Source organism: Hypanus sabinus, chromosome X2, assembly GCF_030144855.1.
Source record: "Hypanus sabinus isolate sHypSab1 chromosome X2, sHypSab1.hap1, whole genome shotgun sequence".
Classification (NCBI taxonomy): Eukaryota; Metazoa; Chordata; class Chondrichthyes; order Myliobatiformes; family Dasyatidae; genus Hypanus; species Hypanus sabinus.
Window position 1 is genome coordinate 6,392,254 of NC_082739.1, and position 13,141 is coordinate 6,405,394.

General features: G+C 40.9%; 1 protein-coding gene across 6 annotated transcripts in view; it reads right to left on the reverse strand.

Moving 5' to 3' along the window:
* Positions 1–3,041: 3,041 nt before the first annotated feature.
* Positions 3,042–13,141, reverse strand: part of usp28 (ubiquitin specific peptidase 28) — a 108,038-nt gene continuing 97,938 nt past the window's right edge. For all 6 annotated transcript variants that reach the window (XM_059956849.1, XM_059956848.1, XM_059956850.1 and 3 more), the window contains 6 exons: positions 12,150–12,328; positions 10,281–10,359; positions 9,884–9,963; positions 9,333–9,456; positions 5,270–5,465; positions 3,042–3,439 (listed from right to left, as the gene is read on the reverse strand). In XM_059956849.1, the coding sequence (XP_059812832.1) occupies positions 3,264–3,439; positions 5,270–5,465; positions 9,333–9,456; positions 9,884–9,963; positions 10,281–10,359; positions 12,150–12,328 (834 nt within the window). In that variant the 3' untranslated portion in view covers positions 3,042–3,263. The remainder of the gene's footprint in view (positions 3,440–5,269; positions 5,466–9,332; positions 9,457–9,883; positions 9,964–10,280; positions 10,360–12,149; positions 12,329–13,141) is intronic.

A 13,141-nucleotide genomic window follows, 5' to 3' on the forward strand; every position in this document is an offset into this window, starting at 1 on the left:
CTGGGCCATATCCATTACTTTTAGTCGAATTTTCCATTTAAGGGTATTGGCATTTCAATACCAGACTGTGATGCAGCCAGTTATTACAGTACACCTGGTAATAGAAGTACCAATCTCATATGGCCAAGTTAATATGTATTATTTTGCATTAATTTACTAATTAGAAATCTATTTAGTTAGATCTATAGTCCCAGTTAAACTCATGACCCATGTTGGCTTGGCTAATATGTTGGACAATCCTGGCAGTTACTATCAATAGGATGTGTTCTGCAATAACTCACCAACTTAATTCTTCATTACACCATAACTCCAGGCTGTTAAAATGTTACCATTGTCTGTCATCACTGGGTTAAAACTCTTCATATCCATTACTAAACTTCAAACACTGCACATTCTGAAATCTTCATAGAGTCAGAGCAGTACAGCACAGGAACAGGCCCTTCAGCCCATCATGTGCCAAACTACTAATCGGCCTAGTCCCATTGACCACAGCCCTCCATATCCATCCCCATCCATGTGTCCAGATTGCTCTTAAATGTTGAAATCAAAATTACATCCACCACTTCCACTGGCAGCTGGTTCCACACTCTCACCACCCTGAGTAAAGAGGTTTCCCCTCATGTTCCCCTTAAACATTTCACCTTTCACCCTTAACCTGTGACTTCTATCTACTTCTAGTTTCACTTAACTTCAGTGAAAAAAGCATACTTACATTTACCCTATCTATGCCCCTCATAATTCTGTACACCTTTATCTTCTCTCAATCTCGTACGTTCTAGGGAATAAAGTCCTAACCTATTCCTATAACTCAGGTCAAGTCTCGGCATCATCCTTGTAAATTTTCACAGCACTCTTTCAATCTTATTGATATTATCATGTAGGTAAGTGACCAGAACTGGAGACAATACCAAATTAGGCCTCACCAAAGTCTTATACAACAACATCATAATGTCCCACACAGGGAACCAGATCATGAAAGCTAAAAGATCAAAATGGAGAATGTGGTTATTAACAATGTGCATTGTGAAAATACTTGTCCAAACTATTTCAAGTAAATAAACAAATCATGTGGTTTTACATGACTTGAATCTTAACTATCTACAATGATTGGGGAGAGTGGAGTACAGGGTCATGCTGTTATAATTAAAATTCTGTGTTGAAGCCAAGTTGCTTTGTGTCCATCAGGATGTAGGTGAAAATGTTGGATACGAGCAATAACGACTTCACGCATCATTGTTAATGTAATGAAATACCTAAACATGCTTTAAGGGAATGCCACCAAATAGATTGGATAAGATTTATATAAAGATTTCCGAAGAAAATTCTTCTCCTTCGAACAAAGAATGGGATGCAATGTCACATGAGATCAGAAAACTGACCAAATTAAATAGGGTAGATAAGGAGAGATTGTTGCAATTAGCAGATGGTTCATGGACTGGGGAAACACAATTTAAAAGATAAGAGGAATAGGGAAAATGTTGTACAGAGTAGCAATGATCTTCAGCACACTGCCTACAAGGATGGTGGAAACAAAATCAATGTCTTTGAAATGGAATTAGACAGGCAATTAGAAGAGAGAAGATTGCACAGTTGTGGGAAAAGAGCAGGGAATGTAGCTCAGAGTCACTATAGACCCATGGATCAATTATTACTTTAGCACATCATAGAACTTCATTGAACAGTACAGCACAGGAACAGGCCTTTCAACCCACAATGTCTGTGCCAACTATGATGCCAACTTAAACTGCACATCTGCCTGCAGTTGACCTAAATCCCTTCATGTCCTGCCTTTTCATATATCTACCTAAATGCTTCTTAAATGTTGCCATCTTATCTGCTTCCACCAATTCCCTTGACAGTGTTTCAGACACATACCACTATGTAAAAAAAATACCTCAAAACCTTCACCTTCTCACCTTAAACTATCCCTTCCTATTTTTGACATCTCCACCCTGGACAGTCTATTTACCTTTCAATGTCTCTTGTAATTTAATATACCAATTTAAAAAGTGTCAATCATTTGTGGAGTTGTTTCTTACAGTGATGCCTAGAGAGCAGTGGCAGAGACAATTTCTGCACTTTTACAATTCTATGGCATCAGGTTAGAGGACCGTAAGCTTGGTCAAGGAGGTTGATTATAAGGGATATCTTCAAGGTGGAAATAGCGGCAGAGGACAGTTTAATAGGGGGGAAAATTCCAGAAATCTGGACATTGGCATGTACCATCAGCAAAGTTCAGCAATTACAATTGGCCTGAGTATTAGGACAGAATTAAAGGAGTGCGGGTAACCCAGAAGCTTCTGCAACTGAAGGAGTTACAGGATTAGGAGTGAGGTCATGTAAAGAATATGTTCCACAATCACAGCAGAGACCTTGTCAAATAACATTTTCATTATAGATTTTCTACTTAAGTGCAAGTTCTACGGAAAGATTTCAAAGCATGAGCTGAAAAGCAATTTAACTGCGGCATGGTAACGTAATGGCTAGTGTAACACTTTACAGCACCAGCACGCAGGGTTCAATTTGTATGACCTCCCTGTGACTACACAGGTTTCCTCTGGGTGCTCCTGTTACTGTTTCCTCCCACAGCCTAAAAATGTACAGATTAATAAGGGTTAGTAAGTTGTGGCATGCTATGCTGGCAAGACTTGGAGGCCCGCAGCATATATTTGGACTGTGTTGGTCGTTGACGCAAGCAACACATTTCACTGCATGTTTCAATGTACTTGTAACAAATAAAGTGAATCAAATACTTAAGTGACACCTTCTTTGTACATCTGTGAACATCTGCAACGCTGACGGGCAAGGCCTGTGGTTCAAGCCCCGAGATGGGTTGTTCAGTAACTGTATCCACCTGCTCAAATGAGTAAAACAGACTCAAGGACCTGAATGCTCTAACCCTATGACCCTGATCACTTCATCCTCCTGCTGCAGCTTGTGTGGAGCTAATATTGGCCTTGACTTCCATCAAAATCTTTTGAAACTTATACAAACTTTGAAACTTATACAAACACAGGAAATGACAATAGCACACAAGGAAATAAAATACAAATTGTATTTATTGCACAACAAATACAAAATTTAGAGTTGCATGAGAACAAATGTGCCCAGTATTTCATGTAACTAATGCTATTTCTCCACTCTCTCTGACCAGGTGTAACAAATAGAGGATCAATGCTTGTGAATTGCTTTGGGACTCAAGGACCACATAATTCAAAGGATGAAAAATTGAAAATCGCATTTGGCCTTATCAGATGGAGGGACTATTTGACAGTGACAGGTGAAGTGCTGTGAATGGATTCCATTACTGCTGCAAACCTATTACACAGGTCGTGGGGTGAGTTTGGCCGGATCTTTGGCGGCTCTCGTAGGATTCGAACTTCTACAGAACAGTCCAGAAGCCTCGGGAGGAATTCAGTGAGTTTCTCCTGCAGATGGGCTACAAAGTAAAAGCATAGAAATTAACCAAGATTATCGTTTCAACATTTGAGAGTATTGACTCCACACAGATGGAATATATTTCCAGAATATCAGAAAAAACTGTCAAATAAATTACTTCAGGAATTCATCATCAAGTATTATGAATATCTAGTTAACTTGACTTTGGAGGAGCTGGTTGATGGATCAATTGGATTGAACATCAAACTTTCTACTCATCTTGCATTGGTGCCGTAGAATCTCATGGATCTATCGAAGCAGCTTGATTTGCATTTTATCCATGGTACAGTGATTATGCTAATAGTAATTACTATGCTAGCTATAATTACTATGCTAACCATTACTTAAAATTATACAAAAGGAGTGAAATGGGCTCAATCCCTGCATGGATAATTGCAAGATACATACAAATGCATGTCTACAGCCAGAGGGTGGTGAATCTGTGGAATTCATTGCCACAGACAGCTCTGGAGGCCCAGTCATTGGATATATTTAAAGCAGAGGTTGATAGGTTCTACGTTAGGGAGAGCTTCGAAGATTATGGGGAGAAGGAAGAAGAATGGGATTGAAAGTGGGGAAAAGATTGGCCGTTATGGAATGGTGGAACAGACTCAAAGGGCTGAACAGCCCAATTCTGCTCCCTTGTCTTATGGATGCTGATTCTTGAGCAGCCATTTGAAAACATCAGTTTAGGAAGATCCTTAATTTCACCTATTTGCAGAGGTAGTTTTTTTTAAAAATTGGTTATCTTCACCTTCAAATGGTAGCACCACACAGCTCTATGTCCATTACGTATCCTGAGAAAGTCTCTTTTGCTAATGACACTCCTACTTCCTCTTATGCCAGGGGTAGTGATGGAAACACACATAATAGTGATTTTGTTTATTTCACTTCTTCTATGTCTTCCTTTGATTTTAAACTTGTTTCTGGTACTGTTAGAACCAGTGATCTACAGTTTGAAGATTAATTGAGTGATCTGGCATTTTGCTGTCTCTGAGAAGATTCCAGAAGGTGAGTGACTTCAAGGTGAAGAAGCTTGGAGACAGGACGCGATTTCTCCCAACTACAGCGTCAAGGGGAATGCAGAAGGCAAGTGTTCAGTGCCGACTAACAGCCTCTCGGAGAAGATGTGTGCGTGTGACGGACTCTTACTCTCTGCTCCCAAGGGAAGGCCTCTGCGTTCAAGTGCTCTCTCATGCACAATGCTGTTAGACGATGTTACCAAAGTTCTGCAATTTATGGATTGGACTGTAGTTCAGATTGGACACTTACAGTTTTATATTTTTATATTGTGCTTTCGCCTGTTCTTTCTGGTTGCAGTTTGTGCAATTTGCTGGGGGGTTTTTGTGTGGGGAGGGGGGGTTTGATGTTCTTGTTGCTGCTTGCGCTATTTCGTGGGGTGGGGGAGGGTCAATGGTTTTATTTCATGGCTGTCTGGAGAAGATGAATCTCAGAGTTGTATACTGCATACATACTTTGATAATAAATGTAACTTGAAGCTTGTGTTTAAGAGGCTTTTGGATGAACACATGAATATGCAAGCAATGGAGGAATATGGGTCATGAGCAGGAAAATGGATTGAGTTTACTCTGGCATCGTGTCCACTGCTGACATTGTGGGCAGAAGGGGCTGTATTGTTCTGCATTCTATGCTAATAAGAAGGAACTGCACTGAATCCAAAGCATTCTTCTACCAAATGAACTACAGACACATTGATCAAATCAAGAGGGCAACCAAACAAAGGGAAGAGGTAATTCAAGTGTTTTCAAAAAGATGACACAGAGAAGGAAAGTCAAATAACTCCTTTCAAGGAGCAGATACTGAGACTTACAATCCATGTCTTCACCAAGGTAGGAGCACCAATGGTTTCTCATCATCTCCACTGCAGCCAGGTCTTCTTTAGAGAGCTCATTCGTGACAATCAGGTGCATGCAGGGAATGACCAGATCATTCATTATACTCAATCCTTCCGCCACATCGCTCTCACTGCCACTTTCAAACAGGTTTGCTGCATATGCGTTCAGCTCCTGCAATGAGAAGCGAAGTACAGGTTAGTATATTGTTATTGAGAGGGATTTAAATACTGTACTGTAAAATATTGAGTCCTGATGAAGGGCATCAGCCTTAAACATGGACTGGTTATTCCCCTCCATAGATGCTGCATGACTTGCTGAATTCCTCCAGCATTTTGTGTGTCACTCAAGATTTCCTGCATCTGCAAAAGCTTGTGTTTATAAATACTGTAAGAATTGTTCTACTCTATCGATACCTGTAGCTTAATCCAAGCAATTCTTTTCCTGCTTGTATAGCTATCAACACTGAAATATTATCAGGACCAAGGACCGATTTTAATCACCATATACATTTACATGTATTAGGAATTTGCTGTAGTGTGTTGATGCAACATGCCATAAAAACATTCAACAATTATAAATAATAAACACTTTATAATTCCACATTCTATGCCAATGAGAAGGAACCCCACAGAACCCAAAGAATTCTTCTACCAAAAGAACTACAGACACAATGATGGGAGGATTTCAACTAGATGTGAAGGGGAGTGGGAACCGAAGTGAAGAAACAGACGATAGGGCGGTTAGCATACAAGTAGAGACAGCTTGTCGGGAGTTTGTGTGGAAGGACAGGCAGATGATAGAGCAAAGATGCACTCAGCCTGATGGTTTGAGATGTGTCTATTTTAATGCAAGGAGTATCATAAACATGGTGGATGAACTTAGAGCGTGGATCAATACAATATGACACTGTGGCCATTACCGAGACTTGGATGTCACGGGCAGGAATGGCTGCTGAATGTGCCAGGCTTTAGATGTTTCTTTAGATGGAGGGAGGTGCGGTGTGGCACTGCTAAATCAGGGATAGTGTCACGGCACAGAAAGGGAGGAAGTCATGGAGGAATCATCTACTGAGGCAGTCTGTGTGGAAATCGGAAACAGGAAGGGGGCAATAACTCTTTATTTATTTATTTATTTATTTACTTACTTACTTACTTACTTACAGGCTACCCAGTAGTAATAGGGACAGCGAGGAGCATATAAGGAGGCAAATTCTGGAATGGTGCAATAATAATAGGGTTGTTGTGATGGGCGATTTTAACTTTCCTAATACTGAGTGGCATCTCCTTAGTGCGAGGAGTTTACATGGGGTGGAGTTTGTTAGATGTGTCCAGGAAGGTTTCTTGACGCAATATGTTGATAAGCCTACAAGAGGAGAGGCTGTACTTGATCTGGTATTGGGAAATGAACCTGGTCAGGTGTCTGATCTCTCGGTTGGAGAGCATTTTAGAGATAGTGATCACAATTCTATCTCCCTTACCATAGTATTGGAGAGGGATTGGAACAGACAAGTTAGGAAAGCGTTTAATTGGAGTAAAGGGAAATATAATGCTATTAGGCAGGAACTTGGGAGCAGATGTTCTCAGGGAAATGCATGGCAGAAATGTGGCAAATGTCAGGGAACATTTGCATGGTGTTCTGCATAGGTATGTTCCATAGAAGCAGGGGAAGGATGGTAGGGTACAGGAACCATCTTGTGTGGAAAATCTAGTTAAGAAGAAATGAAAAGCTTACAAAAGGTTCAAGAAACTAGGTACTGATAGAGCACTAGAAAATTACAGGGTTGCTAGGAAGGAGTTTAAGAATGAAATTAGGAGAGCTAGAAGGGGCCATGAGAAGGCCTTGGCGGTCAGGATTAAGGAAAACCCCAAGGCATTCTACAAGTATGTGAAGAGCAAGAGGATGAGCCGTGTGAGAATAGGACCGATCCGGTGCGATCGTGGAAACATGTGCGTGGAGTCAGAGGTGGTAGCGAAGGTACTTAATGAATATCTTGCTTCAGTATTCACCAGGGAAAAGGACCTTGGCAATTGTGGGGATAACTTACAGGGGACTGAAATGCTTGAGCATATAAACATTAAGAAAGAGGAGCTGGAGCTTTTGAAAAGCATTAAGTTTGATAAGTCAACAGGACCGGATGAGATGTACCCCAGACTACTGTGGGAGGTGAGGGAGGAGATTACTGAGCCTCTGGCGACGATCTTTGCATCATCAATGGGGACAGGAGAGGTTATGGAAGATTGTAGGGTTGCAAGTGCTGTTCCCTTGTTCAAGAAAGGTAGTAGAGATAACCCAGGAAATTATAGACCAGTGAGTCTGACTTCAGTGGTGGGCAAGTTGTTGGAGAAGATCCTGAGAGGCAGGATTTATGAGCGTTTTGAGAGACCTAATCTGATTAGGATTAGTCAGCATGGCTTTGTCAAGGGCAGGTCGTGCCTTATGAACCTGATTGAATTATTTGAGGATGTGACTAAACACATTGATGAAGGTACAGCAGTGGATGTAGTGTATATGGATTTTAGTAAGACATTTGATAAGGCTTCCCCTTGCAATGCTCCTTCAGAAAGTAAGGAGGCATGGGATCCAAGGACACCTTGCTTTGTGGATCCAGAATTGGCATTCCCACAGAAGGCAAAGTGTGGTTGTAGATGGTTCGTATTCTGCATGGAGGTCAGTGACCAGTGGTGTTCTGTGGAGATTTGCTCTGGGACCTCTCCTCTTTGTGATTTTTATAAATGACCTGGATGAAGAAATAGAAGGGTGGGTTAGTAAGTTTGCTGATGACACAAAAGTTGTGGGTGTTGTGGATAGTCTGGAGGGTTGTCCGAGTTTACAGTAGGACATCGATAGGATGCAGAACTGGGCTGAGAAGTGGCTGATGGTAGTTCAACCCAGGTAAGTGTGAAGTGGTTCATTCTGGTAGGTCAAATTTGAAGACAGAATATAATATTAATGGTAAGACTCTTGGCAGTGTGGAGGATCTGAGGGATCTTGGGGTCCAAGTCCATAGGACACTCAAAACTGGTGTACAGGTTGACAGTGTTGTTAAGAAGGTGCATGGTGTGTTGGCCTTCATCAACCATGGGACTGAGTTCAAGAGCTGTGAGGTAATGTTACAGCTATACAAGACCTTAGTCAGACCCCACTTGGAGTACTGTGCTCAGTTCTGTTCACCTCGTTACAGGAACGATGTGGATACTATAGTGAGAGTGTAGAGGAGACTTACAAGGAGGTTGCCTGGATTGGGGAGCATGCCTTATGAGAATAGGTTGAGCGAACTTGGCCTTTTCTCCTTGGAGCAACTGAGAATGAGAGGTGACTTGATAGGGGTGTATAAGATGATGAGGCATTGATCACGTAGATAGCCAGAGGCTTTTTCCCAGGACTGAAATGGCTAACACGATGGGGCATAGTCTTAAGGTGCTTGGAAGTAGGAACAGAGGAGATGTCAGAGGTAAGTTTTTCCACACAGAGAGTAGTGGGTGCGTGGAATGCATTGCCGACGACAGTGGTGGAGGTGGATACAATAGGGTCTTTTAAGAGACTCTCAGATAGATATATGGAGCTTAGAAAGGTAGAGGGCTATGCAGTAGGGGAATTCTAGGCAGTTTCTAGAGTAGGTTACATGGTCGGCACAACATTGTGGGCTGAAGGGCCTCTAACGTGCTGTAGATTTTCTATGTTCTATATAAATAAGCACAATCTGCTTTCTTGCAAAAGCAAATCCTGGATAGACTTGAGATACAAATGGAGCACAAAACCCCATTCAGAAAGCTGATCAACAGCACAGTATAACAATATGGCAGCAGGAAAAATGTTGAAGTTGCAAGAGTCTAAAATTAAATAAGATTTGATATGATAGAGAGCTGAGAGCAAAGGAGAAAAATCATTAACTCTCTTGGATAAGTAACTTCAAAGGCTTGTAAAGAAGTCTTAAGTATTAACCTACTTATTTCTAATATTGTGTAATAACTTTATTTTAAATAAAATATTTTATTATTTTATAATAAAATATTAAATCCTATATGTTCAACAACTGACCAAAAGGCACTTTCTCCTGTAGAATGCAATCAATGCCTCATCAACTCCTCGATTTTTCCCATTCTTCAACAGCTTCAGGTTGCTGTGGTATGCATGGACCAAGTAAGTGAGGGATTCACGGCATCTGCAAGGTACAAATATTTGGACTCAAGCACTATTTTGAACAAGTAATCCTATCATAGACAGTACAAGATCATTTAGTCTATTTTCCCAATACCTCTTCCCTGTTGAGTAGCACTTTAAGGCTTTTAAATCTAGGAATAAGGTTCTACCAATGACTTCAAACAACTAGCCCACTTCCAAATTCCTTTCAGTAAAACCTTCAGTAGGGCAGAAGAAGAACTTGGTCTAAAATTTCGTTCACATCTGCCTCCAGAATGATGTCCTGAAATAGGTTTCATGACCCAGGCTAGTTTGGAGAGATTTCCCCATGGGGACTCACTGTGATAAACTCAACTTCTGTGAACTTTCAAAGGCTGTGGACAATGCATTTTCAAAAATAAGTTCCTGAGTCAGAGTTTTAGCCTGGCTTCCAAGCATTCAATACATACTTTCCATTTTGGTAGCACTCGAGTCCAGTCAGGAAGTAGACAGAAACTTTCCGAAACAGGCTGTAGTCCTCGTGCCATTCCTGGAAACAAGGGCAGTACGTCACTGAATTAGTATTGAAATGCGGTGCACAAAAAGATAAATTGCACCCATTAAGGCTGCCATTTCAGATACAATTGGCATTCATACATTGTATGGAGATGTTAAAGGCAGGAGCATTTGACATTTATAATGGGCTTCCTGAAGCCAAAACAGAAATAGGAGAGGAAAAACAAAGTGAATTTATAGCAAAGGTTAAAAACAATATACTTAGTTGTCAATTGCTATTTTACCCCACCACATTACAGGGCTTAAAAATCTAGTTAACAAAAGTCATACATTAGACAAGAATAATCGTACCTTATATTCCTGCATGTCCATATCAGAGGGTCCAATAAGCTTGAGCTTTGTCTGTGCCACTTTCATTATACTTATGGACCTACAAATTGAATAAAAAGGGATTTTCTTTAATATTTTGCAATGGGGTTGATGAATATGTACATATATTTGTTCCATAACATCCATTATTGCCCATCCCCAGTTGCTCTTGAGAAAGTAATTGAGTGGCTTGCAATGTCAGTCCTGGGTAAAGAGCCAAACACACTAGTATAGGATTGGAGTCACATCGGGGCTCGTGCCAGATGGAGCTGAAGTTTTCTGCTAGAACTATTAGATCAACTACAACTTTACTGAATGTCAGAGCAAGTCCAGAGGCTGTATGATCTACACCTATTTATGTTTTTACATAAGAACCATGACAGTTTGCATTTAACACAAATGTCACTTAATAAGAGTGTAGAGTAACTTTCAAAAGGTAAAAGCTTAGAGAACATTAATGGTTGTGGGAAAGATGTAGAGGAATGAGATTAACCAGATAGCTTTTTGAAGAGGAACAAAAGGCTGACTTGTCCAATTCTGTTATGCATGGAACAGCCCCTTTTGGCCCAACTCATCCACGCCAATAGCATTGCCCACTGAGCTAGTCCCATCTGCCAGTGTTTGCTCTTAGCCTCTATCAACCTCTCCTATCCATCTACTTATCTGGATGGCTTTTAAATGTTGCTAAGGTGCCTGCCTCAACCACTATTTCTGGCAGCTCATTCCAAATAGAAACCTTTCTTTCCATTAAGCAGCTGCCCCTAGTGTCCCTTTTAAATCATGCCCTCTTGTTTTCAGCAACCCCTCCATGGGAAAAAGACTGTGTGCTTTCACCCTTTGTCTCTTATGATCTAGTAGATCTCTACTGGATCAACCCTTAATCAATATTCCAGGGAATAAAGTCCCAGTCCATGATCCATGAATCCAAACATTATCATTTCTGGTCAGTTTTTACACAAATCCCAATGGGCAACATCAGTTTATGCTACAACGACGCCCCCAAATTAAAGTAGTAAAGTAATTGGATAAAGCAACATTACACTGGAATTGTGATATATCTAAATGGAATCAGAATTGGGTTTAATATCACCGGCATATATCATGAAATTTGTTGTTTTGCGGCAGCAGCACGATGCAATACATAGTAATAAAAACGATAAATTACAATAACAAGTACAGTATATATAAAAAGAATTAAATTGAATAAGTAGTGCAAAAGTGAGGGATAAAAAATACAAAGGTAGCATTCGTGGGTTCATTGTCCATTCAGAAATCCAATGGCAGAAGGGAAAAGCTGCTCCTGAAACACAGAGTGTGTCTTCAGGCTTCTGTGCCTCCTTCTTGATGGTAGCGATGAGAAGAGGGCATGACCTGGGTGATGGGGATCCTTAATGATGGATGCCACTTGAGACATTGCCTTTTGAAAGTGCCCTCGATGCTAGGGAGGCTCGTGCCCATGATGAAGCTGGCAAAGTTTACAACTTTCTGCAGCTTTTTCCGATCCAGTGCAGTGGCCCCTCCATACCGGACAGTGATGATTATATTGAAGTTTTTGTACCATAATTGGAATGGAGGATGAAGCTTCATTCTAGAATTGGGGAGTCCCAACTCTAAACGAACACTGTACAAAGCGATGCAATCTACTTTGTATTTGAATAAACATTGAAGAAAGTGTCAAAAGAAATCATTCATCCTGCAAAGCTGCTCCCCTTCCAGCACCAATGTATGTGGACAATTAGTTGGTATAAAAACAGAAAACGTTACAAACACTCAGCAGTTCAAGCAGCATATGTGGGAATGAGGAACAGTTAACATTTCAGGTCTGGAACTCTTATTCAGAAAGATCAGCACCTTTCATCATAACTCAGGTTTTTGTCTGCAAACTGCTCCAGGAGCGTCCGCTCAATCACCCGCTTGGAAGCCTTGTTCTGGAAAAAGTAAACCAGGACATGCTGCAGTCGAGGATCATTCTGGGGTGTCGGTTTGTCCTTGGCCAAATCAAACAACCGCGAGTACTCTTCGTGGAATGCCTAGGTAGATAAGGGAAAGAGAGGAAAGAAACATATAACTGAGTACCAAACAAGAGAACAGAAGCTGGAAGCAAAGTAAGGGTGAATGGTGGATAAATTCATGAAATTACTCAGCACCCGCCTGAGGTATCTTGCCTATTTGAAGATGATGGGTAGAGATCAGAACTGGCATTTAGCACACAAAAAAGGACATTTACCAAAGTAATTGAGGCTAATGAGGGAAAGTAGTACTCTTGAACCTAGCACTAACTAAGGGAAAAGTGGCTAAGCAGCTCTGCAGAATGACAGGATGGAAATCATACAAAGGTTGGACAAGCTCTCCTTAGACTAGTGGAAAGACCAAAATTCACAAAGCTACCTGGGCAGACATCCAGTCTGAGCTCACAGGTTAGTGACACTAAAGGCAGAATAGGTGTTACTGACAACATGCAGCTCCATTGATTAGTGACTGAATATGAAATACAAGTCTAAGGAAGAAAAAACACCTCACAGACACACACATAAACACAACTGGGCCTCACCCTGCCGCTACCTTATTTGGAGAGTTGCTTTAAAGCTTCACCCGAATTCATTATAAAATCATAAGACCTTAAGACAGAGGAGCACAATTAGGCCGTTTGGCCCATCAAGCCTGCTCCGCCATTCCGTCATGGCTGATTTATTAGGCCTCTCAAAACATTTCTGCTTACTCCCCGTAACCTTTGACATCCTGACTAATCAAGAACCTATCAACCTTCATTTTAAATATACCCAATGACTTGAACTCCACAGATGTTTGTGGCAATGAATTCCACACATTTCATGGATTCACTA